This window comes from Phaseolus vulgaris, chromosome 5 (genome assembly GCF_000499845.2).
Source record: "Phaseolus vulgaris cultivar G19833 chromosome 5, P. vulgaris v2.0, whole genome shotgun sequence".
NCBI classification, from domain to species: domain Eukaryota; kingdom Viridiplantae; phylum Streptophyta; class Magnoliopsida; order Fabales; family Fabaceae; genus Phaseolus; species Phaseolus vulgaris.
Genome location: NC_023755.2, coordinates 39,627,548 through 39,654,042, shown reverse-complemented (window position 1 = coordinate 39,654,042; position 26,495 = coordinate 39,627,548). Strand labels below are relative to the sequence as shown.

At 32.8% G+C, this 26,495-nt stretch overlaps 5 protein-coding genes across 8 annotated transcripts; 2 read left to right on the top strand and 3 right to left on the bottom strand.

Annotated features, from left to right (window-relative positions):
* Positions 1–1,865: 1,865 nt before the first annotated feature.
* On the bottom strand, positions 1,866–2,865 carry LOC137835958 (dehydration-responsive element-binding protein 3). The gene has a single exon (XM_068644727.1). The coding sequence runs from the start codon at positions 2,595–2,597 to the stop codon at positions 1,965–1,967; it is 633 nt and encodes a 210-aa protein (XP_068500828.1). The 5' UTR covers positions 2,598–2,865; the 3' UTR covers positions 1,866–1,964.
* A 2,505-nt stretch (positions 2,866–5,370) lies between these two features.
* LOC137835956 (protein MODIFIED TRANSPORT TO THE VACUOLE 1) lies at positions 5,371–9,150 on the bottom strand. Its single transcript, XM_068644720.1, has 5 exons — positions 8,944–9,150; positions 8,062–8,835; positions 7,750–7,905; positions 6,176–7,096; positions 5,371–5,530 (listed from the first exon to the last, which is right to left on the bottom strand). Exons 1-5 carry the CDS (start codon positions 9,148–9,150, stop codon positions 5,489–5,491), a joined length of 2,100 nt encoding a protein of 699 aa, XP_068500821.1. The 3' UTR covers positions 5,371–5,488.
* A 340-nt stretch (positions 9,151–9,490) lies between these two features.
* Positions 9,491–16,624, top strand: LOC137835957 (uncharacterized). 4 transcript variants are annotated; one of them, XM_068644721.1, is made up of 14 exons: positions 9,491–9,618; positions 9,814–9,886; positions 10,296–10,434; positions 10,768–10,967; positions 11,554–11,591; positions 12,253–12,332; positions 12,869–12,936; positions 13,073–13,394; positions 13,559–13,671; positions 13,751–13,816; positions 15,308–15,398; positions 15,567–15,634; positions 16,070–16,107; positions 16,214–16,624. In XM_068644721.1, exons 1-14 carry the CDS (start codon positions 9,590–9,592, stop codon positions 16,398–16,400), a joined length of 1,512 nt encoding a protein of 503 aa, XP_068500822.1. In that variant the 5' UTR covers positions 9,491–9,589; the 3' UTR covers positions 16,401–16,624. The 4 variants fall into 4 exon arrangements, with proteins under 4 accessions (XP_068500822.1, XP_068500826.1, XP_068500825.1 ...); XM_068644725.1 differs by lacking the exon at positions 11,554–11,591 and having other exon boundaries at positions 9,553–9,618; XM_068644724.1 differs by lacking the exon at positions 9,491–9,618 and having other exon boundaries at positions 10,836–10,967.
* A 2,086-nt stretch (positions 16,625–18,710) lies between these two features.
* On the top strand, positions 18,711–20,419 carry LOC137835955 (aquaporin TIP2-1-like). Its single transcript, XM_068644719.1, has 3 exons — positions 18,711–18,900; positions 19,343–19,590; positions 19,850–20,419. The coding sequence occupies exons 1-3, from the start codon at positions 18,774–18,776 to the stop codon at positions 20,219–20,221; spliced, it is 747 nt and encodes a 248-aa protein (XP_068500820.1). The 5' UTR covers positions 18,711–18,773; the 3' UTR covers positions 20,222–20,419.
* A 2,384-nt stretch (positions 20,420–22,803) lies between these two features.
* LOC137835953 (photosynthetic NDH subunit of subcomplex B 3, chloroplastic) lies at positions 22,804–25,517 on the bottom strand. Its single transcript, XM_068644718.1, has 6 exons — positions 24,968–25,517; positions 24,760–24,870; positions 24,539–24,595; positions 24,027–24,089; positions 23,848–23,910; positions 22,804–23,132 (listed from the first exon to the last, which is right to left on the bottom strand). The coding sequence occupies exons 1-6, from the start codon at positions 25,187–25,189 to the stop codon at positions 23,040–23,042; spliced, it is 609 nt and encodes a 202-aa protein (XP_068500819.1). The 5' UTR covers positions 25,190–25,517; the 3' UTR covers positions 22,804–23,039.
* Positions 25,518–26,495: the final 978 nt, after the last annotated feature.

Genomic DNA, 26,495 nt, shown 5'->3' with positions numbered 1-26,495 from the left:
GCAAATATTGAGATTAAAAGCTTGGGAATGTGGTACGGTTTCCGACAACCTTACGTGACAAGAAACAATGACACGCGTACTCGCTGTACGAAACATCAGTTGCCATGAACTACACGTAAACCTAATTTGTGTTTTGGTTTACCTCTTCCTTCTACAAATAACATTTTCTAAATTTTCATACTACTTCCATTTTTGGTAATAATAACTTTACATCATATTTTTTTCCACTTTCATTTCTTAATTAGACATATCATTGTTTTATTTTATATTTATTTTTCCTAATTAAATATAATATTTTATTAAATAGAGTTGTAAAGTAAAAGTGAAGAAAAATAAAAATAAAAAAAACCTTTTTCTTATAAAGAGACATTCTTACGTGATAATACTACACTTTATTTGCCCTTATTATATATAACCTCATAAGTAAACTCACATTAAAAAATAATAAACAAAAATCAACTGCAGAAAAATAAACAACATATGAGACGTGATTCGATCGTCAACTGCAATCTACATCCACACGGATAACTACTAGATTTTCATTTTTGTTTTCTTGCACACAAAATTACAAACACAATGATCTATTTAAATAAAGATAATAAATGAACACAATGATTAAATTCACTCACTAAATACGGTGTCTAGTCAGTCCAATCCAATTGATCATGGTTTCATACCCAACTAACTGTGCGTAGCAAGTATTCTTCTCTACATCGTTTGAGAATTTTCGTAACGTGTGAAAAAAATGAAAAATATAAATAAGATTATTAAACTTCATAACCAAAATATACATAATATATGTATCTATAAACAACAATCAACTTTTGCTTTGACTACTGTATGCCATATCAGTATCACTTCAATGCATTATTTGCTGAATGGAATCTAAAGAAAGAAAACATCATAGCAATATATTTTTCTTCTCTTAGAAAAAGAAAGGATAATTGTTTTTGGTATTAGGTAAAAAGCTTTTCCAATTCACAAGAACGTAACTTAACATAATATAAGGAAAATGAAAGATTTTTTTTTGTTTCAATTTATTAAAAAGTAAAAGATTTTCCATAACACGAAACATGCAGAAGTTATCTTGAGTTAGTTTAATCAGATTGATTATTAATCCAATTTAAAGGTACAATGATTAAAGGTAGAAGGAGTTTAATAGTATCAAAACTTATCCCATATAGAAGCTATACAACCTACTAATTTTGAGTGTGAAAGTTAGAAAGACTAGAGTCCAATTAATGGGTCAGATCCCATCGAGCATTAATCAAATCTAAAGTTTTTATATTTAAAAACTGAGTTTTTTTTTTAATGATTTTGGACTAATTTATATTTTACAATATTTTTATATAACGTATTTATTTCAACATCTCTTCTACATATTTAAAAAATTGTAAAAAAATAATTTATATTTTTGTTTGGACTTAAAATCTAAAACAATAGTATTGTTAGGATTAATCATTACATTCGAGGTATTGTCCGTTTTAAATGTCAATGTTCTGTCACAGTTTTATTTTTAAAAGATGTTTCGGTAGAAGGATAAATCTAAAAAATAGTATCGTTAGGATCAATGGTATTGTTCACTTTAAATGTCTATGTTCTGTCACAATTTTATTTTAAAAAACGTATCGATAGGATAGGAGGAGAAAAAATATATAAAGTGTCATTAACCTTGACTGAATAATATAAGATTATATTGACAATGGATTACTTATTTTTAATATTTGTACCTTTTAATAATTCAAATAAGGCAAACTCTTCCGTAACATAAAATTTCCATAAAGTTATTTTTCCTTGTGATTTTATTTAATCTATAACAAGAAACAAAATAATTTAATAAAAAAAGCACAAACACTTGCACAATCTTAAAAAACAGTGACACATAAATTGAATTAGAAAAATATCAGTGATAACAGAAAAATGGAACATGTTTGAAAATCTGAGAAAGACAGAAAGAGTTGAAACTAAACAGAGCATGTTTTTTGATGATCAGTCTGAAAGTGGAAGAATCCACACTCATCTTCACCAACCATCATCTCGCAAATGCTTCCCACTGCCATTGGAGGGTACAACCAACTATCCACCGAGTCAATAAAAGCAAACTCACTTCTCGACTCCACCGATTCCAAGCTCTCTTCTATGTTCGGCAGTTCCACTATCTCGCTCAAATCCGACGACTCTGCCTCATCCGAGCACTCGCGGTCGAACTCCACCATCGCGGCGGCTTCCGCGGCGGCCACTTGGATGTCACGTGGGGCACACGTCACGGGTCTGGGAAGCAGGTTTACTATGGTAGGGAAGTTGAGAATGGCGGCGCGGCCCTTAATGCTCAGAGCCGCAACGTCGTGCGCGCGCGCCGCCATTTCTGGCGTGGCGAAAGTTCCGAGCCATATGCGTGATTTCTTGCGTGGCTCGCGAATTTCGGATACCCATTTGCCCCAGTTGCGCATTCGCACGCCGTGGTAGAGGGGGTGTCTGGTGGGGTCTCTGTTTCTCTTGGGCTTGCTCTGTTTCGGGGTCTCTGTTTTATGGGGTTTTGAAGAGGAGGAGTTGCAGGGGCTAGTGGGAGGAGTTTGGTGACAGGGTGTATCGGTCATTTTTAGTGAGAATGGGAATGTTTGAGGAGCAGATTAGAGGTTTGTGAGTGATAAGGAGTGTGGAAGAAACAGAGCATATGGGTGGGCTTTGTTGCAGTGAAGGATAGATTACCCATAAAGCGACCCTTAACCTACCAATAATATAGTTCGTGAATGGTGACAATGCATAATGAGTTAAGTTTAGGTTTATTAGTACGATGGGAAACAAGAAAAAGAAAAGAGAGAAAACTTTATAATACAACAACTAACGCTGTTAAAGAATGGAAATTGCAGAGGATTTGTTTGGTTAAGTATAAGGTTTTTTTACAGGGTACATTGGTCTCACACATGCATAGAAGATATTTAGTTTAGTGTTATATTTCTGGCCAAGTCTCACATGTCAACATCGCACATTTCTTGTGTCCCTTAGGGTCAAATTGTTGCCTTGTGCAATTTTCATTCTCCATTTGTATAAAGAAATTCACAACCAATTGGTTGGGTGGTGTGTGCAAAGGCCACTAGCACTTGTTCTTTTTTTTTTTTCCTTTATTCAAATTTCTGCTATTTTTTATTCATATTTTTGGACTAGACCTTGTGATGTTAATTGGTGTGTAACGGTCAAACGACTCTAGAAGTCTTGGTATTTGTATACAAAACAAGAGATAACTAATAAGGGAGAGTTATAAGGAAAATTAAGAAATATACAATGTTAAACAAATGTAAAAAATGAAAAAGAAAAGATTAGTGAAAGAAGCAAAATAGTGAATTGTTGGAGTGGTAAAAATTATTTTGAAGGAAAATATGGAAGAAAATTAAGCATCCCTCTTAAGGGGAAAGGGGATGAATAATTTGTTGGGAAGATGGAGAGTTTAGGGATTGTAATGTTCCATAATGTGATAATGATGTTATGCATTGGTAATAATAGAAGAAACATATATCTCCATCCTAGGATGCTTTGCTTCCTTCCACACCAGGCACCTCTTGCTATGGATTATCTACAACCTATCCTTATCCAAATTACCCTGATGTGACACTTCAAGATGGGATGCTATTATAATTGCTCTATTACTATTTCTCATCATTTTCTTCTTTTTTTATGCTATTTACTACTTAATCCTGCTGAAAAGTAATGAGATGTATAAACTTCTTTTCATCTCAACATTTATCTCACCAAGTAAAAACAAATCCCTCGCTATCTGTGCCTTGGATGTGTTTATATTTTTCTTCCAAAATAAGAATTTGGATGTCGTGAGATAGATCATTCTTGTTCATCTCAAATATTCATGAATACTACACCTTTACAAATATGATCAATAAAATAAATTAGGATAAATATGAAAGGAAACATGTATTATTATGGTGGAATGGTGTCAAAACATATCGGTATCCAATACCAACCGAATAAAAATAGTATAAACGTTAATTAGACATACGCTTTAATCTAAGTCAACAGTAGAAGAAGTAATCAAATATTATAAATAGACTCAACAATCAAATGTTTAACATCATTATATCATTAATTACACTTGAATATTAAATATTCACTTCAATATCAAATAACTTTTTACATGTACACTCCAATGTTGAAACCTAAATATTAAGAAAGAAAGAGAAAAGAAGAAGAAACCAACTAAAGAGAAAGAATTAATTATTCAATCTGACAACAAAACTACTCTCAATCCCTCTTATTTCAATTAACAAAATTATATTGAAAATCAAACTGTTACAAATATAATAAAATTATAATATATATTAATAAATATAAATTTATATTATTAATTTATAAGATTAAATTAAACATAAACTTCCCTCATTTCTTTATTCTTATGCTCAACATGATTTTTTTATTCTAATATTCTAATGCACATGATGACGAGAGATAATATATCACAATAATAGAAGGAGTGTTAAAACAGATAAAAATGTGTTTAATCCACATATTTAATAGAAAAATTGGAGCAAATTGATTAACCAATGTTTAAATTTTTAGCTGTAATTTTGGTTGGTATACTTTATTTTATTGTTACTTTAAATATAAAAAAGTGGCATTGGTACATGGCTCTTAAATGCAATTCTCCCGTTGTCACTGTTATCTTTGATTATGAGAAGTAATAGGAAAATATATATTATTTTTTGTTTTTTTTAGCAATTTTGTCATTGAACTAACTTTTCAAAGATAAAAAAATCATCTTACTAATCTTTATAAAAGATTAGAATAATGATAAACAAAATCTTTAGAAACTAAAATATTATAAGTTATCTCCGTATCCATAAATCATAAATAAAATATGAAGTTGTACACAGGTTATGATCCACATTAAAATTTTCATTTTCTGATCTGCACAGCCCTTGGTCATTTTCATAAGGTAAAGGAAATTAAGATTTCAAAACACTCCAATCAAGCTGAATCCGATCGAGTAACAGAACTATGGAATTTGTTTCTAAGGGGTGCTAGATTTACACTGGACATTAAGGAGATAGGTCGTACCATTTTCTATTGAGAAAAAACTATAAAAGAAAGGGCCAAACAGAACTCAAACATTGCTGCAGGAAAAGTAAGACATTGTGCAGGATGCACCCATATGGTATTGCTGATAGTGCCGGGAATACAGATCGAAAAATCTCAACTACTTACAAAAAGAATTAAATGAATAAAAGGCAACATTCTAGTGTTCATTTTCTTTCAAAATATCAGGAACTGGTAGTAATCTGTTCTTCCAATTATTAGAACCGTGCTCATGTTTTGTTGACGACATGGACAGATAAAGAAACATCGACAATGCTCCATCATGGCAAAGAAAATCAACTTTCTCCATCGGAAATTATAAACCGGTTTGATTTATTCGTGTGAAATCCACTACAGCATCATAAATCACCATAAATCTTTGTCAACAATAGTAAGATTTGAAATTTCAAATCACTCTCCTTGAATCATTTGCTGTAGCAAGATGGTCCTACAAGCACGAAACAACATGATTAAGTGCGTCAACCAAAAACTAGGCAAAATATTCCTAAAGCTACATCTTGAAATGTGAGAAAAAATGAACCAAAACTGTACAAAGAAGGTTTAGAGCTTTCATCATGTATGCTAGTCTAGAATTAAGGGAAGAAAACCTGGTCTGATTACTACAAATGAGTAATCAGTCATAATTCCATATAACGAGGAAACAAATGTAATTAAATCCTACGAAAATAAAAGGAAATAATGATAATAATATATGAGCAAGAGCAACAACACTAATATGAAATAATCCAGTATATCAAACTCAAGCTATAACAGATACCATGACCTGACGGGCTAAATTGTTCATCCTGGCAACTATTTGGTTCCAAGATGTTCAATTATGAATTTCTGATGACATCTAGAACTCCACATAAAAAGGTTTTGTACAACAAAACAAATGAAATGACTACTTTCTTATGATAAATCACATTCAAATGATCGAATTTCACTCAAACTGTTAAACGTTACCAAACAAGTTTGGATTCTACGGAGCAGAATATTCATTGCAAATCATTAAGATCCTTTAAGTACCCTATAAAAAAAAGATCCTTAAAGTAGATCATTACAGGGTAAATAAATTTAGTCCAAGACTTACTGAGATAAAATCAAATGCTTTAGTTTCTTCTTTCTTTGAACTGTTGATCATTGAGCTAGAAGTTTGAGTTGAAAATTTTGATTGGAATATGTCCGGAAGAGGTGCTCTTTCATTGCTACCAGCATCTTGAGCTGTACTGGCATCATGCCTGTTGACATTATTAAGGTGTTGGAAATTAGCCATTGTAGCCAGAAATTGCTGCTGAGCCAAGAGATTTCCCATGGCACCATAATTAAGTGGCTGAGAAGAATATGGTTGGTTCAACATAATGCCAGGTTGTGCAGTATAAGATGGATGATCAGAAGAAAATATGGAATTTACATCGATGCCAACTGCTTGAGAGCCCAACATGCCACCAAAACCATTGTCCTGTCTCAGATGGCTACCATGTTTATTTGAACCAGAAAAAAAGGATTCAGATTGCATGGTAGGGGATGTTGCTTTCTGTTTTGCACTGGACGTATTTTCATCGACAGACAAGCCAGCAAATAAATGATCAACAGACTCTCCATTATTTTCGTGCCTGGAATTAGTGGCAAAAATGTCATTACTCTCATGATGACCCAGTTTATCATTGCCAACAGTCATCCTTGAAAAGATATCGCTATGCTCTTTGTTGTCATTAGAATGAAATGACACATCGGCAAAGGGGTCATCATTTTTTAGTTCGTTACTAGCTACTCCAGTGTTACTAAAATTTCCAAAAAAATCAACAGCCAGAGCCGGAGGTATGGATGGTGTCAAATTTGCTACATTTTGATCATTTGTTCTCTTTGTAGCATCGCCTGTTCCATGATAGTCATGAAAATCACCAGTGTCTAACAAATCAGGAAACTCAGCAACAGCAGCACTATCCATCTTCACAGCCTTCTCTGAATTAATTGAACTGTTTGGTTGGCCTCCACCTAAAAGACCAAGAACCTGTCCATCAAATGGCCAAGAGCTAAATTTAATTACAAAATACTAATCTTGCACTCCAAAGGTTGCTCTTAAACTTGTCTGCTTCCTTCTAAGAAATTTGGTATAGGGTGATTCCTTTTGTTTGTGTAACTTTACCCATAAAGAGAAAGGACTGCATAATATTTTGCACCGTTCTGAGAAACAACTGAAATTCTTACCAGTATCTATAATTTCATAGTAACTACAATCAGCTATCAAAGTTTTTTCTCACAATTTAGACTTCCTTTTAATATTCTAGATATGATATCAACTTTTAGTGGGATGATGACAGAGGGGACATGATGCTAAATAAGATTGCATTAATATCTTAAAAAAGGAAACCTGTGTAAATGACCCACATAATTGAGTGAATAGAAAAAGGGGAAATGAATACAAGCTAGATTATCCGATTTAGTGGGAACAAGGAGAAAATTAAACAAAAAAGGGAAACTTTGTATCTTAAAGTTTTAGGCCTCGGCATACATTTATTGATATGCCTACCACCAATATTCCAGTTTTAACCAATCATAGTTCAATAGGGTTAAAGTCAAAACAACTAAAGTAATTTAAAAAAAAACAGAATATGAATTGATGTAAGTAAAAAATGAAATTAATGAGAAGTTGAAATAGTGTACCTTGTTTGCCTTTTCCTTCAAAGAGGCTTGAGGGGATTCCGAACATCTCAACACCAGATCATTGTTCTCAGCAAAGTAAGTCGCTATACGTGAAAAATTATCATCATCTTTGTTTCTAAGGATGGACTCAAGGACACAAACAGCTTTGACACGAACCTGAAAATATAGTCCCCAAAAGAAGTCAAACTGAGATGAGATGACACATACATCAACATGAAGCAAATATCAGGTGCAGAATTGTGTAATTGACTTGATATGGGCAAGCATGTATGAATTCTAACTTTCACAGAAATGTCAACACAATACACATGCCTGCCACATTGGAGATTGGAGCTTTTGTTCAAGGGCATGACATAAAGCCATGGCATCCAACTTTGCAGCCTCTCTTAGGAAAACTTGAATGGCATCTCGAGTGGGCTGCAGGCGCACGCCTCCAGAACTTGCAACTGTCTCCAGCAAGCTATCCTCTTGTGTCTTACTCTCTGCATAACCAGCATCAGTTTTCCCATTCGACATTTCCATCCTAGTTATACTTGCATCCTGATTCCAAGGGCCACCAGATTGATTCTTCGAAAGTGCCGACGTAATTCCACTACCATACGCAGTGGGTTCATATCTGTCGCCACGATCTCTTTCGTCAATGAATGAGTCATGAAAATTATGGGGGCCCTTGTATGTTCCACCCGCAGCTTCATTCTTGATAAGCGAAGAATGCCCCTGTGTGAAGGCGCTGAGTCCTTGCTTAATGGTTGCACTTCCAATATCAACAACCTCACTGAGAAACGATTTCTTCTCCTGAGAAGGACCTTGAAAGTTGGTGTTGCCAAACCCTTCGATCCGTCTATTGAGATCAGCAGAAGCAGAAGCTGAAGGCGGTTGCTTGCTGTTGCTATCATCTGCAGAAAAAACAGCAGAGATAGCCTCTTGAGCAGTGTCTCTCACAGCCTTGTTGAATGCATCGCCTTTCAGAGGATCCAATTGACCCTTGTACTGTAACAACTGACGAATTGCCACTGAATGTCTCTGCATTTCCCTTCTAAACTCCACACCGCACTTTCCAACCGCATACTTGATCAATCTCAAAGCCTGTAAAATGCAAACCAACACAATGATCGGAATCCGATTTCAATATATTTTGCATTCACATTCCACGGAATAACAATAACAACGATAAATTAGAAGCTGCATGCGTACCTTGTGTTTCACGACGGGGCTTTTATTGTCGAGGCGTTTAAGGATGAATTCTGAGAGCTCCTTGACGATGGTAGGATGCGAAGAGCGTAGGAGCTCGCAGATTTCATCAAGTTTGTAGACAGGTGTCACTTTCTCTTCATCGGAGGTAGCTGAATCGATCAAGCGCCACCTCCAGTACGATTCCACCGCTCTTCGACTCGATTCCATTCTCTTCTCCTTCGCAGATTCTGTTTATTTATATTCACTGCATCACAATTCGCAACTTCACTCACAGTAAGTAAAAAACCTTGCAATTTGAATGATGCTGTTCTCTAGTTTCTGTATCAAAATAGTACAAATTCTAGATTTGGAATGGAACTGAGAAAGAGAGCGATGAAGGAACGTAAATGCAGAGAGACGAAGGGCCTTTTTGCCACGAAAACAGAAAATTCATGCAGAACGTGACACGTCAGTTGCTGACTCACCCACTCCATGTGGAAACTTGTTTCTACGCTCCCGGCGCACATTAGAATTTGTCCTTAAGCTGTGTTTGGCTATTGGAAACAAATCGACAAAACAAAACTCCGTTACCCCAACTCGATTTTTTGTGAATAAAAACTTTACACTATATAAAGAAAGAACTTGCCCTCCATTTTCATTCGTTGAAATGATAGCTTGCAGCAGGTCTCTCACCAGGTTCGTGTGACAAACTATTTTTTCTCTCAGAATAAATTAATACGAATTTGATATCTCGATATCAATGTCTGAATCTGCAATCTCAAAACTCTTGTTTTGATTACACACTTCACATTATCTTCTGATTCTTGTTCATTCATTTTGCAACGCACACTCCTCACAGAATTACAAGTTTGATGTGCTTTTGCTTTGTAGAGTGAACCGAGTTCTCAAGTTTACCGATACATATCTTGTCTCAAATTCAAGGCCTACACGTTATTACCTACAGGTTCCCGGATTCTACTCCCGTGATTTGTTTGTATGCTGTTTTCTAATTTCATCCTTTTGTAATCACTGTTTCTCATTTTTTTTTCTTTAGTAAGTATTCCTAGTGAAATTATAGGGACATTGTGATTTTATATATATATATATATATATATATATATATATATATATATATATATATATATATATATATATTGATTGGGATTAGGTTACCTGGTGCAAATTTTGCTGGACTCACTTTTACGCTTGCGAATTGTTTTACACGGGTTATGTTGCGTCTACTTATACATGCAATACTGTGCTGGACTGAGATGATGTTTCAATGAGTTGATTGTATCAAATTTTCTGTTTGTATTGGTCCTTAAGAGTTTTGAACTCCTTCCTCATCTTAGAGTAATTTCTTTTTACAACAGAGCGCTTATCATTGTTTAAGCTGCAATTTTATGACGAGGGGTAGGAAGAAGAAAATATGTCTTGAAGACCATGGCATGGAACAGAAAAAAATGAACTCTATATGGAGACCAGTTGCCACGAATGCCAGTACTTGTGAAGGTTTGTCCTAGGACATGCTGTTGTTCAACTTCCGGTTGTACCAACTACCAACAATTTTGCGATATGCTTATGATTTTTAGTTTTTCTTTTGCATGAAGAAGTAGTTACTTTTTTTCTTATCTTTATATACACACGGTCTAGTTCCTCAATCAAAATTAGTATTTTTGTATATTTCACGCTATGTATTTGACAAGCACTCAGTGCTATGGGGTAGTGTGATTTTCGAAAAGCATGAAACCTATTACTTAGGAGGAGAGGCTGGGTAGGACGGTTATTCATATTAAATGATCTGGTTTTTAAGAAAGCTTATAAAGGATGCAATTGTTGAGTCAGATGGAGACAAAGTTCAGGAAACGGGCTGTAGCACATCTAACACTATTTCAAATGATCATGACATGAAGGTAGCTGCTGAAGCTATAGATGAAATTGCTAAATCAGCTACTAGTTCAAACCAGTTGCAGGATAATGTTGAAAACAGAGTGCTACAAGGAGATTCATCTGTCTTCTCTGAAAAACATTCAATTTCTGTGCAGGCAAGATTATAATTTTTCACTTCCTTTTACTTTTCTTGAATTGATAGTTCATATTTACGAAGATACGAACCAATATTTGTTCATTTCATCGGTTACATGCTGGTGATCACCGTATATCTTTAGTTGGTTCTTTTTCATTATGTTTAGGTTTCATGTAGTGTTGGCTGTTTCATGTGCCTTAAAGGTTACTATAGGGCTAGAATCAATCGTTTGTTATGAGTTTTCAGATAGTAGGACTTCAAAAACATATGGAAGGAATTCATAAAGAAGACTTTCATTAAAGCCTATGTTGCTAATATGTTCTCTCCTAGATTTTATTTGAATCTTACCATATTTTTTATTGTTTGCTATTTTTCTTCTCATTTTTTTTGTCACTATGTTACTGTGAAAAGTAATGTTATAATTTGTTGTTTTTTCAGAAAATTTCATTCGAACTATCTTTCTTGGTCCTTGGTTTCGGTCTGTAGTTTGTCTTGTTTTAAAAGAAAGAGTTACACTTCCATTTGGTTCTCTTTTTTGATTATGTACTGGACAGTCAAAAGCTTCAGTCTTTCATCTCTGTTTTAATTTTGTGTTTGTTGTGCAGGTTGGTGCTTCTCTATTTCGTTTTATTAAAGGAAAAGGGTAAAAACTATATTTTAATTTCTCTTTGGCATAATGGCATTGATAACAACATTACTTAGCCAACTTGAAGTAGATAAATTTTAGATAAAGAGAGGCTCAATACGACATTGATAGAAACTGTCAGGGAAAGAATCTGAAAATGTAAACTTTAATTGCAATAACAGGCTCCTCCAATGTGAAGTAGAGAGAATTACAATCCTAGAACCTATAAGCTTTTTCTGATTACGGAATAATCCTACCCTCTCAAGATTATGCAATCTTGCTTCTCTATTTTATAAAATTCCCCAATACCCCTCGCTGATTCCCTCTACCTTTATTTATATACAGAATATTCCACCTTGACCCTCCTTTTCTTCCTATTATAATGATTTCTATCTAATAATAGGTATAACAAACATGGGTGAAAGTGATAAAGAAAAATATTTTTATGATTGTAAAAGGACAGGAGCAAATATGCTTTGATAAAGTAGGCTGAAAAGGATAATTATGCATGTTAGGAATTGTATTAACTTTGACTTGAGATTCATGTTTCCTACACCATGTGGGATACGATTACAGAAATCTTGCTGCTATTGCTATTATCAAAGGGAAAGGGTAGAAGATTGTGCTTATGACATGTTAATTAGATTAAATGCCTCTTATATACTTCATATTATTTCAGGGGATCCACACAGAAAAGGATAGAAGAGGAGATGCGGGTTAAAATAATAATACCTACTTTAAAAGAAGAGGATTTCATTTGTAAGTTTTGGGTTACCTAATTTGCTATCTATCTTGTGTAGGTCAGCTTTGAGATATTCAAGTTATAGTTGATTTGACATGATTCTCTTTCATCCAAAAGAATAGAGTGTGTTGACATTTGATAATCATAATGATGTTAATAGGTCTTTGGTTCCAGTTGTGTTTGTTCAATCTTTCTAAGCAAAAGTCCAATTCCTTTCAGAGGCCAAAACATAATTATGTTTGACAGGAGCATGAGTCTTACATTGGTTGAGTGTGAGATACAGAACTTCAGTTTAATGTAGAGGCTTCACCCTCCTCTGTATCCTGTAGCTCCTCTAAATCATGATTACTCTTATTAAGAATGAAGAAAATAAATATAGGATTGATATCCCTTGTGTAAAATACACACATAAGGGTGTTTATTTATAGATGAAAATAATAACAGAATAACATAAACTATGGACTAAGCCCGTTACATTCAACAATTCGCATTCGCATAAGAGTGGATAACAAAATTTTATATCTTAATTATTCAATATAAATGTCTATTGCAGCCATTGAAGGCATTTCAATCGACAGTGTGAATTCAGCTTCAGAGAGGATACAGGCTATAATTGATGAGGTCAGTTTGCCTGTCTGGGCAGTCTCTCAGATTCAAAAGACCTTTGATTATATTGATCTCATTTTTGCTATTTGTTTCCGGTGTTTACTTTGCAGTCACAGACTAATATTCACGTGTTTTCTTGTTTTTGTAACAGACAGTTAATAGTCGAAGTCTTGATTATTCACACTTCATATCCTTTCCACTGGCAATTCATCCTGAGTTAGTTGATAAACTCATCAATTTTCAACACTCGATTCTGGGAAATATTTCTTACAAGGATGAGAGCACTGATACTGATTCCAATGAAGAGGAGGGTACTACTTACACCAAAGGTGTGGATCAACTGTCAAAGGAAAATGCTGGTGTTGCAGTTGAACTTAAAGTTGATGATAACAGTGAATCAGTTAAAGTTAATCTTACTGACATACCCCTTGTCAGTTACACACCTAAAGCATCCAAGTTTTCTGCTTCATCTGGTATCAAAACAATTTGGTTTCCTAGGTTTAAAATATTTATAGCTTAAGGAATTTGAATCAAGATTGAAATTATATCCATTTCACGTTTTTTTTTATATATTTAATGTCAAATGTTTATGCTTTATTCCAAATAACCACTTTTCTGTTATGTTACACTTTTGCAGATCTGGGTATTGACAAATCTATATTCATCAAGCCTAAAACATTTCACCTTACAGTACTCATGCTTAAGCTATGGAACAAAGAGCGAATTAAGAAAGCCTCTGAGGTCCTGCATGTAAGTTTTGTTAAATTCATCATAATATATTATGAGAATTAGATTTTATTTATTTATTTATGTTTTTGTAGCTGTGTAGAGTATCTCCTCAAAAGTTATGGAAACCTTGGATAATCGGCCACTCTCTATAAGATTAAAGGGACTGGTATGCATCTACTTTAAGCACCATTTTACTGATATTATTCATATGAAATGCTGCTTATCTGTTGACAAAATAAAGAATGACATTCCTACTAGTACATTCACTAAATCTATAGACTGAAGAAATGTTAAGATTTCCCTTTCAGCAAGCATACTGAATCGATGTAGTACCTTAAACAAGTGTCATATCCTCAGGGACTTATGCAAGATTCAACAGCAGTCATAATCTGTGTTTGACTTACACTGAAAATTTACAAAGAACAACATTTTGATAGGATCTATCTAAGAGTTTGAGTTATGAAACCACTAGAATTTAAGATAACAATAATAAAAAGTATTGATATTGAACTTCACCTACACCATTCTGTTGTACTCCCATGATTATATATATATATATATATATATATATATATATATATATATATATATTAAAAGCAATACAATCAAGTTCAAAAAATTACATTCAATCCCAATACAAGGAGATTGCCACCCATGGTGATGAGGGTGATCTCTATTACACAAAAATGGATTTAGGGGCAAATGATTTACTCTTGAATATTCTTTCCAGTTGATCCAGGACCTTCTTCCACCTCCCTGTTCTTCTTTTCCTTCAGAGTATCTTTTTGGCCTTCAGAAAAACAATACCCCGCACCCAGTTATCTTGCAGCTATTTATATGTTGGAAAATTCATAACCTTTTGCTCAGGTGGGTTTCTTTTCTCTCAAGCGAAACCCATACTTCAAGCTGAAGAAAGGTTTTTCGCTCAAGTGAAAATACCTTCATTTGAGTGAAATTGATGCCTAGAGTTCCTGCTGTTTTGCTGATTTTCGCTCAAGCGAAAATGTGTTGCTTGAGCGAATCTTGTCCTGCACAGTTGGCCTGGTTTAGTTGATTAATTTCTCTGCTTTTCCATTCTTCTCCGTTGTTTTTTTTTCTTTCCTTGATTGGTTGCTTTCTCTTCAGATTTGGTACTTGCTCCTACATAGAGATATACAAAAAATTCAGTCTACATTGGGAGAGATTATGATAAAAAATAAAGAGAATCTAGTTACTAAGTGCCCAATAAAGGCCATAATTTTACTGAATTCTGCCACTTAACAAGTAACCAAACAATATACAAGTTAAAAAGTTTATATGTAGAGATATACAAAATATTCAGTCTACATTGGTACTTGCTCCGACATAGAGATATACAAAAAAATTCTGTCTACATTGGTAGAGATTATGATAAAAAAATAAAGAAAATCAAGTTACTAAGTACCCAATAAAGGCCATAATTTTACTGAATTCTGCCACATAACAAGTAACCAAACAATATACAAGTTAAAAAGTTTATATGTAGCTTTTTATTTCCCTTGAAAAGCTTGCGTGTAAACTTTTAGGCTTCACTGAAAGATTTCCTACGGTGTCTGCTAGAAATTTCTACCATCAAATTGACCCCTTTGTGATTTTGTTTGATATCTTTGACGAGAGAAACTTATGTTTACTATTGTAGGAATGCATGAAAGGTTCTTTGGCAAAAGCCCGTGTTCTATATGCTCCTGTGGAAGAAATTGGCAGTGAGGGTCGTCTTTTACGTGCTTGTCGTATCCATCTGTGGATTGTTCTTTTTCATTTCTTTTGCAGGGAGAGGGAGTTTAGTTAAGGATTCGTTTTTAGTTTTATAAAGTTCATATAATTATGGATCAGTGTTTGATTCCTGATTTTGATTATATATTGTTCTCAAAGAATTGTCTTTTCCTAAGCTTTTTTAGAAGTCATTATTGATGCATATGTTGAAGCTGGACTCGTCTTAGAGAGTGATGCTAAACAGAAACTGAAGGTAAACTAAATTTATCTGATTCATATCTGTTGCTTTTGGTTAAATTATAAAGAAGTGTTTAATTTAACATCTTCAATTAAATTGCTTTATTAAAGGTCATTTTTACAGTACTAATCTACTGTTTATCATATCAGTTTTTTTATAATATACTTTATTTTTTCATCTCAGAATGTCTCAGATTTTTGTTGATAGTGTCAGCTCATGTTTTAACATAAATCATCATAGCATTTGTATATTAGGGACAAACACCCCTTGTACCAAGTTGCCATTTCTGCATTATTTTTAGCCGAATGATCATCTCTTTCCAGCATTAAATTATTAAAGTTTGGAAATACTATTTTTTTTCAAGGCCATGCTAGGAAACCTCAACACCAAACCCTATTTGAACTTCTGATTGTTTTCAGTGATCATAGAGATTTTTCTCCTATTTTGCAGTTACACGCCACTGTGATGAACGCAAGGCATAGGAAAAGGTTCTACTCCCCCCGCCCTCACGCCCTATTTTTTTCAGCTAAACAGTCTCCTTTGCAAAAACTTTGGTGATTTTTCAGTAAGCTGAAATGTGCTGCTTGTTTTCAGGAATAAGTGGAAAAGAAAGGTTGATTCTTTTGATGCACGAGGCATATTCGAGCAGTATGGTTCAGAGGACTGGGGGCAGTATCTTGTTCATGAAGCTCATCTTTCGCAGAGATTTTCTTTCGACGAAAAGGGATACTATCATTGTTGTGCTTCAATTCCTTTTCCTGGAAATATGCAGGTAGAATGATTCATGTTTTGTTCATTATCACCCCACTATCTTTTATGTGGAATAAGGATTTAAGTGGTAGCTTCATCAAATACATTCAACTTTAGATCAATTTCAGTGTTAGTGTTTTGCTCGGTAGTTTATACATTTCTGATTGTTAAGGTGTCGTTTATTCACATCTACATGTGACTTAACTTTTGTAATATATGGAAATTCTATTAGTAAAGAAAAAAATACATTAATAATTGTAAAGACTCCAATATAATTTCCCTATTTTTCTTTATTATTAATGAATATAAACAAGTTGAATGTTGAATATATTTACTTCTTCGTACAAAATATTTAACAACATGTGATCTGACAACTACTTAAATTACTATTTTATGTTTTCGTTTTTCACATATAAATTTGAATTTCGTTCGACTTACTTAAAAGTGATGTATATAATGAGAGTACGGACAAGAATTGAACTAAAATTATACAAATCGTCTGCTATCATATTGACTTACAATTTGTATACATAGAATAGAATGAATGAGTTTTGGTCCAAAAGTGAAGTAGTACTACTGTCCTAGTCAGAGTTTAGTTTTTATTACAGAATTTCTTGTCAAATTATTTATCAACTTTTCTTCTGTTACACTTTTAACCTATGCATGTCTAGTTGTCTGCCATTGAAAAATATTGAAGCCACGTTCATTACTTCTTTTCTATGACAGTCCTATAAATTTAATGAAAATCAAGTAACATGATTAATGATGTCACAATGAAAATCAAATTATATATACTACATGAAAAAATTAAACTAAAATAAAATTAGGCTCTTATTAGATGATAGCTACATCACCTGCTGTTACATTTCAATAGCAGGGAATCATGTGTTCCATGTAAAATGAAATATATGGCAGTGCGAGTGAGAACTCCAAGTTTGTCCTTATCTTTGCTTCACTTTTTGAATTCTTTAATTGAACTTAGGCTAAAGAAAAAGAAAAAAAAAACTATTAATAAAGACATGTTATTAACTAATCAACTATCGATGCTGAAATGTTGCTTATTTTGTAGCTTCATGCATGGCGTTATCCTATGAACAGTTGGCAGATAAGGATTCCTTTTTTTCAACCAAAACTTCAGATTTATGTGTCTGGTTTTTGTTGATTCAACTAATTCTCTTTTCACTGAATCAGTCTATATGTAATAAAGTGATAATCACAACTCTATGTTTAAATTGAATAATTGATTAAAAGGTTCAAGTAAATGAAAATTTTGTATTCCTGTTACAATCAGCAACTGAGAGAAAACATGTGCTGCTGCAATGGCAGTATGTAGGGTAAATTTTCACCTATATGACATTAAGTGGCAGAATTACTTTCTTAATAGTAACAAAATATCGTTAAAGAAGTGATTAAATTGAAAATATTAAGCACTTATTTCACAATGTGCTTGAAGGTACACAAAGAAGATGAACATTCATTTTTGTTCTTGGACAAAATAAGAAAAATTAAAATAGGGGAAGGTGGGGTTTGCCAGCTATAATTAACTGTAAAGTAGCTTAGAGAAGTTCTTTGATTAGCAATTGTGGCTTATATGAATGAATCATTTTGGAAAATTGATCAGTATAGGAAGAGAGGTTCTTATCACATAATTGTTTTTTTGTTGCTTAGAAATGAGCAATTTTAAGCTGTGTTTAAAACAAGTCTCTTCATACCTTCATTATTTTTATTTTTTTCAGCATAAATTAAGATTAATGTCTTATTTCAATTTTTATGTCTAATTAAAATGATGGATCTAATAAAGTGTTCATTTTAGTCAATGATGTTTTAGGGGGAAAATGATAAGAATAGTTGGAAAAAGTGACAATAAACAGTAAAAAAAAAATGACAATAGACACTTTCAATCCAACTTTATTTTTGAGGATTTATCATTGGGTTTAATCTTTCACATTCACAATCTAAAGATTTCACATTCTTAATTTTATGGTAATTTTAATTTTTAAAGTAATTATCATAAAAACTAACAACTTATTTTATATAATAATTTGTAATTAGGTAACCACACAAATTTTTTCCACTGACAATACGCAGTATTTAGATTTTGTAATTAGCCAAAAAAAAGTAAAAGAAAAAATTGCCAATTTTTTTAATTAAATGAGACAAAGATTTGAATCTAGATTAATGATATGACATAATCATAATTAACCAAACTATTTAGAAAAGGTGGTTTCAGCATGAAAAAAAAAGAGAGGGGCCAAAAGTCCGAAGCCATATTTATATAATAATAATTATTTTATATAATAATTTCTACTATTTATATAGCTCCTAATATGGAAGCCTTTTGTGCCATATTTCTAACTCCGAAGTGCACTTTGTTATATTATCCTCTCCTCCAAAGTTTCTGAACATGGCTGGAATAGCATTCGGACGCTTAGATGATTCTTTCAGTTTTGCCTCCATCAAGGCCTACATTGCTGAGTTCATCTCAACCCTTCTCTTTGTTTTTGCTGGTGTTGGTTCAGCCATAGCCTATGGTTAGTTTTTCTCTTTCAATGGACAATTTAATAACCTCACACTTCTGTATTCGCAATGCCGCTTCTTTATCATAGAGTTACATTAATTCAACTAGAACATTTCATAGTATATAGGTGTGTGCAAATCTTACCTCATAAATCGGTAGTTGAGTTAAAGTTTACTTCTTAATATGATATCATAGTCATTTTCGAGTCTATCCTAGTGAGTGCTTGTTGGACTTATCAAGTCACCCACTATTGGACCGTTATCAGATCACCATAATATGTTGTCTCACGCACGAGTTATCACTCAGGTTGTGTTGTAAATCTAATATCAACTAGAAAACAAAGTGTTTTGAATTATGCACGTATACATGCAGAAGTTTTGGAAAACCAAACACCTAAACAACGTTGTGTTTCCTTAGTGTCAACTTGAATCTGAGTTGTGCCAAATCTTTTGCAGCTAAGTTGACATCAGATGCAGCTCTTGATCCTGGTGGGTTGGTGGGTGTTGCCATTAGCCATGGTTTTGCTCTCTTCGTTGCTGTTGCTGTTGGAGCCAACATTTCTGGTGGCCATGTTAACCCTGCTGTGACCTTTGGGCTGGCTCTTGGGGGTCACATCACCATCCTCACTGGTCTTTTCTACTGGATTGCACAGCTCCTTGGCTCCATAGTGGCTTGCTTTCTCCTCAAGTTTGTCACTGGCTATGTAAGTTCAAACTCAACCCATTCATATCAGATTTCAATTGTGTCACAAACATGCCAAAATTCTCATTCATGCATCAGATTCTTCATGCCTAAGCACACCCATAACTTCTCTTCTATTATTCATCATATCAGTTACAGAGATTAGTATAATTAGTATAACGTAATTGTAAAGAAAAATATGAATTATTAATTTATCATTAACGGTTGTGTTAATTGTGATATGTTTGTTAGAAAAGAGAAGTAACAGTATCTGTTGACAGGGTATTCCGATCCACGGCGTTGATGCTGGAGTTGGAGCCGGAGAAGGAGTTGTTACTGAGATTATCATCACATTTGGATTAGTGTACACTGTGTATGCCACTGCTGCAGACCCCAAGAAGGGTTCACTGGGTACAATTGCACCCATTGCCATAGGTTTCATCGTTTCTGCAAACATCTTAGCTGCAGCACCATTCTCAGGGGGATCCATGAACCCTGCACGTTCCTTTGGCCCTGCACTTGTCAATGGTGACTTTCATAACAACTGGATCTACTGGGTTGGCCCTCTTGTTGGTGGTGGTTTGGCTGGTCTTGTCTATACCTATGCCTTCATTCCCACCCACCACCATGCACCTCTCCCCACTGATTTTTGATTCACTTTCACACCCTTTGTTTGGTTTAATTTCTATGTAATAAAGGAGGAAAACTCACTTCTTTTCATCTCAGCCTTTTCTTTGTCATTTTGCTTTTAATGTAAAGTTGGAGTCATTGTTTTCTGCACCAATTCATGAGATGTAACTTTTCTTAGAACACTATTATATCTGATTTGTGGCTTAAGTTTTAATTTTAAAGCAGGAGGAGTAACTGGTATAGTGTGCCATTAATTAACATGAAACAGTGAAGCATAAGTTTTAGTAGTTTAGTAAGTGTTTGATAAATGAGATATAAAAGAGAAACATCTTAAGTGTGTTTTTATAGAAGAGGCTGAGAGAGAATAGTATTCACCCACTCAACAATTGTTCTACTCCTTTGGAGATTTTGATGAAGTGCTTATGGGTATGGGCAAGAGGTAATGGGAATTATTAATTTAAAAAGGTTAGAGTGGAAGGAATCCAAGCAAGAGAAGACAAGGAAGTAAGAACAAGTATAAGTATAAGAAGCAAGAAAAGACAATCACACCACTTCAAACATACCACTTCAAACATTTTGGTAGGGAGGGAGGGCCACATGCCCTCTTCGAAGCTGCTGCATAGTCATGGGGTTACATTTAAATCTACTTTTGTTTACTTTTTGGTGCATTCATCATTTGAATTGTATGTTTTTTATTACATAACTTTTGAACTTTAAAATCTATTTCATATTTATTTAATTTTTCTTGTTGATAAAAAAAAACTCCTCCAAACTTTAATTGCAATATGTATATGTAGTACCTCTCTATCTGTTTTATGATACATAACAAATAATTTTTGTGAGGTTAAATTATACCTAAACTAACTAATATTATAATGTTAAAAAAAATGTTATAAAGCATAACCTTTCTGTAAAATTGCTAATTATACTTTATTAAAAGAAAATTTTATTTTTCCTTTGTGAAAGTGTAATGGTAGGATAGATCTCAATTTTTCAATAGAACATGTTTTACTTCATTTTTTAAAAGTTTATATTACTTTAGATAAGTATTGTATTTTAGTTATTAAGTTGGTAGCTAAATTTTGATAGTTAATTTAATATTAATTTATAATATTTTTAATAATAAAAATTATTTTAGATATTAATATTATTTTAGTTTATAAAATAATATTTAATTTAATTAATATAGTAATTAATTATTTTTTATTTTTAAAATTAATTAATTTAATAATTTTATTATAGAATTTGTGTTTTTGTTGCTATTTTGCATATTCTCTTTGGGTTTGGTGGATTGTGTTTTAGGTTTTGAGATTATGTTGTGTTTGGTTTTTGGCTGATTCTCCCTCTACCATATCATTTATGATTTGCACTCAACACATTCACGTAAAATGTCCATTTTGTTCTTAATGATTTTAAAATTTTGCCTTCTGGATATTCATATCTGTAAGTCAAATTACAAATTTCTGGATATACAAATTCAGAATTAATACTTCCAGATTTCACCATCTAGAAGCTTATTTGGACAACATAAATGATCTTCTGAATGTCAAGATCCGTAAGCAAACATAAATGAGTTCTGGATCTCAATCCTCAACACCATTTACAACACACCATTCTGGATATAAAATTTCAGAATTCATTATTCACTTCCAAATATGACCATCCAGAAGCTTAAATGAAATATGAAAATGACCTTCTAGATTTCGAAATCTGGAATGTATAAAAATGACTTCCAGATATTGAAATTCGTAAGCAAATATGTGAAAAGGGCAAAATCGAATTTTAAAATTTTCATTGGCTGCAAATCAAAATTGATTGAGTGCAGGAAGCAATTGCCTTGGCGTTTTTAAGTTGTCTAGGGAGTTTTGTGTTTACCTTAATACTACGTGTCTTTATAGAGCATATATTCAAGAGGATTTATATTTTATACATACACATAGTATTTATTTCTACAGCATTTTCTAGAATATTTATTTTTTATTTACATTTTTCTATACCTAAAAGATTTTTTTTTTATCTTTCAATAATTTTTTATATCCTAATTTCAATATGAAATCATGTTTTTATTTTATAGTTTCTAAAACTCAATTAATATTTTATTAAATTTTGTAAGGAAAATATTTGCATCAAACTAAATCATATTTAATTACATGATAAAATACGGTTTGGAATATATATATATATATATATATATATATAGTATATAAAAAAACAAATGTATTTATAAAATAATATTTTTGAAAATACTTATTCATATAAATTAAAATGATAAAACATTGAATGCAAAACTACATTGAAAAGTACATTAAAATTGTAATAGTATAAAAATTATAAAATGTAAACTCAACGTATACCACATGAGTTATCATACTAGCTAGTAGAATCAAAATATTTAAATATCCATTAATTACGACATTATTTAATTTATGTCTCTAACTTTACTTAACAAGTAGAAAACTTTGTTACTGTAAAAATGAAATTTATTTTCTTTAAATTTCATCTAATGACGTGTGTGATTATTTCGCATTTTGATTTTTTTTAAAAATTTACTTTATAGAGACGGTATTACCTTATTTAGCAACAACTTATTGTAATTTTCATGTCATTATTGTAAAAAATAATTATTTACTAAAAAAATATTAAGAGGGTGGTACAACAGAATATTATGTATCCTATGACCTAATTGCAAGTTTTCAAGATTTTGTTCATGGTTTTCATTTGCAAAAATAAAAAAATGAAGCCAAAACTAAAATGCATGGCATATATAGCTACCAAGAATTGGATTTATATTATTATTATTATAATTTGGGCTTGGGCTTGGGCTTGGGTTTGGGTTGGGCTTCACTGAGTCTCCTCCGAATCCCAGGTGGGCTCCCCAGGCTTTGTATATCCCCATTCATGCCCTTTCCACTCTGGCAGTTGTTGAATCACAAGCTGCACATATCAAAACCAATTAAAAATATAATACTTCACATTTATATTTCAATTTATAAATTGTTTTCATTTATTTCTATATATACAGATTAATACAAAATAAGAATATTTTATATTAAATATAAAGGAAAAATGCATAAAAAATTATAAAACATTTTTTTTACCTTTTACACATTCTTAATCTGTTCTTTAGATATATAGATTAATGTTTCACTTCTATATAAAAATAAATTATGATTGCATAAAGAAGTAGCAATAACAGAAATGAAATGAAATTGGTAACATGTTACTATGAAGAAAAGTGAATTATGTGATATGTTATAAGATATGTAAATTTTTAAAATGTTGTATTTATGTATAATTTTTAAAATGTAAAACACAGAACTACGTATAATTTTTAAAATGTAAAACACAGAATTACGTATAATTTATAAAATATAAGACACGGTAAGATAGATCTATATATTATATAATTATGAATTATATAAATTAATAATAAAAATTTAAAATTGTATAAAATTATCAAAAATTTAATATTTATTTGAATTGAATATTTCACTGATATTGTTGTTGTATAAGTATCAATGTCTAATACATGTATTCCACAGACACATTATTTAAGAGAACATTATGTTTTATGATTTATTTATTTTTGTAATTTATTAAGCAAAAGAGTAGTAGTGTTAAAGTTGAAGGGTGAAGAAGAATCACAAACCGCTCCTCTGGTATCTGCTTCACCAACAACTGTTTGACATGCTAATCTCCAGTTCTTTGGTTTCTGGTAAAAGGAAAAACCCACATAACAACCCTAATTAGTTCTCTTCTTACCAAACATAGATCATAGTAACAAAATCTCAAAAACAAATTTTCAATCTGAATCCCACTATCTGATACCTTCTTCAGTAGTTTTTTCTCTTTATCAGTGCGAGGGTTTAGAAGCTCCTGTCCTTCAAGAACCTAACAAGAAGTGCAAAGTAGAATCTTCAAGAATTATATTACCATATACTAAACAAATTATGGACTCAATTTCAAGGGATATGTAATGTTTTTCATATCTATAGCAATTTTGGATTCTCATATTTTCAATGGATATTCTGTGAGAAAATATAGTAAAAAACAGTTTTGAGAAAAGTTTTCTAAAACAATTCACAGGTTATGAGACTCAAGATCTACTTAGACTTGTGGGAGGTAAACTCGACTCGTAGACTTGGTCTCGAACTCGCGAGTTTGTACCGAGTTAATCGAGTGAGTCTAAGTTTATATTAAATTTGTAAAAAAACGAATTTACTCACGAGTTGACTCGTCAAACAGATACAGATTCGTAAATTCCAAGTGAACCCGCGAGTTTGATAACCTTCATACCAAACATGAAACACTTCTTAAAAGGTTATGATTATATAGCTCACCTCCACCATACATGTGCCACAAGTTCCACCCCCTGCACAATTCAACAGAGCTCTGGCCTGGAAAAGGTAACAAATTACCAAAAGCATATTCATTCACACCATAAAATGGGTGTTACAGAGCAAATTATCAGAGTTACAAAGAACAAAGAAATAGCAAAGTTGCTAGCATGCAAGTATATACTAAAAGAAAGTGTTTTGTGTGAAGTTGGTGAGGTTATTACGTAGGGTCCATAGAGCTCAATGTTGGAATCCATCATTATATTCCTAAGCTTCTGGCCGCCACAAGCAGAACGAAAGTGCATATCTGGTGTTCCATCAGGCAGCAGCACAGACTAACCAAACCAACCAACCCAGAAGAAACCACCAAAATCATTAGTGAGAAAAACTGAAAGATTAAAATGAATGCAGCATCATAATTGTTGAACTCACACTAACAAATACAAAGCCAACATAAGGTGGCTTGTTGGGGTCAGTGATGTCTAAGTCTAAGTCTGAGTCTGAGTCCCTCTCAGGAACTGTGCTAACAGCTCTGATTTTGGTTCTCAGAAAGGTAACACGCTTAGAGGCATAATGAGGTGTGTTGTTAGGCCTGAAGTTGTGGTGAGAAGGACGCAATGCTTGAGAAGTGAAATGGAGTTGGAGGAGTGACATCTGTGGTATTTTCAAAGCTTCTTGTTAAGTGTTAGGTTGAAGGGAATTTGAGTGTAGTAGAATGAATGGGGCTTGTCGTTTGTGGTTGTTTTTGTGATGATCTTATCTCATAGTGTTATCTGATAGTGTTTGCGTAGTTACAATAGCCTGCAATGGAACATGTATATAATATTGTGAAAGAAAAATGAACTAATAAAGGGATAAGGTAATGGCAAACAATGGTTGTGGTTGAGTTGGGCTTTCTGGATCGAATAAGGAATTTGGACAGGACTGCTTCTTCCTGGACACAGTGACTTCTATAAATTTTTGTATTTTGATATTTTAATTTACATCATTTAGAAGTTTTTTTTTTTCATATTCATAATTAGTTTTTAGATAATGTAAGGCAGATTCTTCCTGCAGCAGGTCATTTTGGACTGCACCCAATATACGTGAAGGAAAAGATCAAAATATTCTTAATGAAATGAAAATTAGGGTTTAGATAAAATGTGCACCCAATCCGCACCCAACCCATCAGTATTGTTGCGAAAACTCTAATGTTTTTGGAACAAATCAAGGTTTCGCAACAATCTTCTTCGGTGACTTCGTCTCCTTCTCCAGTGGCTTCAATCCTTCTTCGCTAGCTTCGTTTGATGTTGTCACGGTACCTCAATGCTGCTTTCGAGTTTCGTTGTTGCCACAGTCACGAGAAGAATAAGAATGAAGGTGCTTGGGTTGCTCTTTGTTTAAGTTTCCAAGCTTCCGCGTGCTGCCTCATAGTGACCATCGAAAAATGAAGGGTGCACTGCTGTGTTGGGTGTGGGTTGGGTGCACATTTTACCTAAACCTTAATTTTCATTTCATTAATGGTCTTTTTCTTTATGTATATTGGGTGCAGTTCAAAATGATCTGGTACGGGGAGAATCTACCATTATGTAAACTGGAAGCCTTTTTTTTACATTCATAACTAGCATTCGGATTACATAATCAAAAAGTGTTTTTTTTTATACGAGATTAACTTCTAAATTATGTAATCTGAAAGTCTTTTTTTAGATTCATGATTAATTTTCGGATTACACAATCTGAAAGTTTGTTCTGATATGAGATTAGCTCCCAAATTATGTAATCCATAGTATATCCAAATTTATATAAAATATATTTTGGACTGATTATATGTTTTTTTTTATGTAGGGTTTGCAAATTGGGGATTTATTACGAAAGTGATTTCTAGGTTGGGTCGGGGTTAATTTTTTTTATTTAAAATGTGATTGAAATAACATTGGGTTAAAATTATTTTTTCATTGTTTTGATGTTTCAGCATAATAAA

What these genes read in the sequence shown, in the direction of transcription:
- LOC137835956 (XM_068644720.1), bottom strand. Translation starts at nt 9,150, where the DNA reads ATGGAATCGAGTCGAAGAGCGGTGGAATCGTACTGGAGGTGGCGCTTG. An exon ending in GCCCCGTCGTGAAACACAAG is followed by an intron (nt 8,836 to 8,943) that starts GTACGCATGCAG and finishes TGCATTTTACAG; the next exon opens with GCTTTGAGATTGATCAAGTA. An exon ending in TCCAATCTCCAATGTGGCAG is followed by an intron (nt 7,906 to 8,061) that starts GCATGTGTATTG and finishes CTATATTTTCAG; the next exon opens with GTTCGTGTCAAAGCTGTTTG.
- LOC137835955 (XM_068644719.1), top strand. Translation starts at nt 18,774, where the DNA reads ATGGCTGGAATAGCATTCGGACGCTTAGATGATTCTTTCAGTTTTGCC. An exon ending in TGGTTCAGCCATAGCCTATG is followed by an intron (nt 18,901 to 19,342) that starts GTTAGTTTTTCT and finishes AATCTTTTGCAG; the next exon opens with CTAAGTTGACATCAGATGCA. An exon ending in TCAAGTTTGTCACTGGCTAT is followed by an intron (nt 19,591 to 19,849) that starts GTAAGTTCAAAC and finishes ATCTGTTGACAG; the next exon opens with GGTATTCCGATCCACGGCGT.
- LOC137835957 (XM_068644721.1), top strand. Translation starts at nt 9,590, where the DNA reads ATGATAGCTTGCAGCAGGTCTCTCACCAG. An exon ending in TCGTCTTTTACGTGCTTGTC is followed by an intron (nt 15,399 to 15,566) that starts GTATCCATCTGT and finishes AAGCTTTTTTAG; the next exon opens with AAGTCATTATTGATGCATAT. An exon ending in AACGCAAGGCATAGGAAAAG is followed by an intron (nt 16,108 to 16,213) that starts GTTCTACTCCCC and finishes GCTTGTTTTCAG; the next exon opens with GAATAAGTGGAAAAGAAAGG.
- LOC137835958 (XM_068644727.1), bottom strand. Translation starts at nt 2,597, where the DNA reads ATGACCGATACACCCTGTCACCAAACTCCTCCCACTAGCCCCTGCAAC.
- LOC137835953 (XM_068644718.1), bottom strand. Translation starts at nt 25,189, where the DNA reads ATGTCACTCCTCCAACTCCATTTCACTTCTCAAGCATTGCGTCCTTCT. An exon ending in GTGGCACATGTATGGTGGAG is followed by an intron (nt 24,090 to 24,538) that starts GTGAGCTATATA and finishes ACTTCTTGTTAG; the next exon opens with GTTCTTGAAGGACAGGAGCT. An exon ending in AAGCAGATACCAGAGGAGCG is followed by an intron (nt 23,133 to 23,847) that starts GTTTGTGATTCT and finishes TGATATGTGCAG; the next exon opens with CTTGTGATTCAACAACTGCC.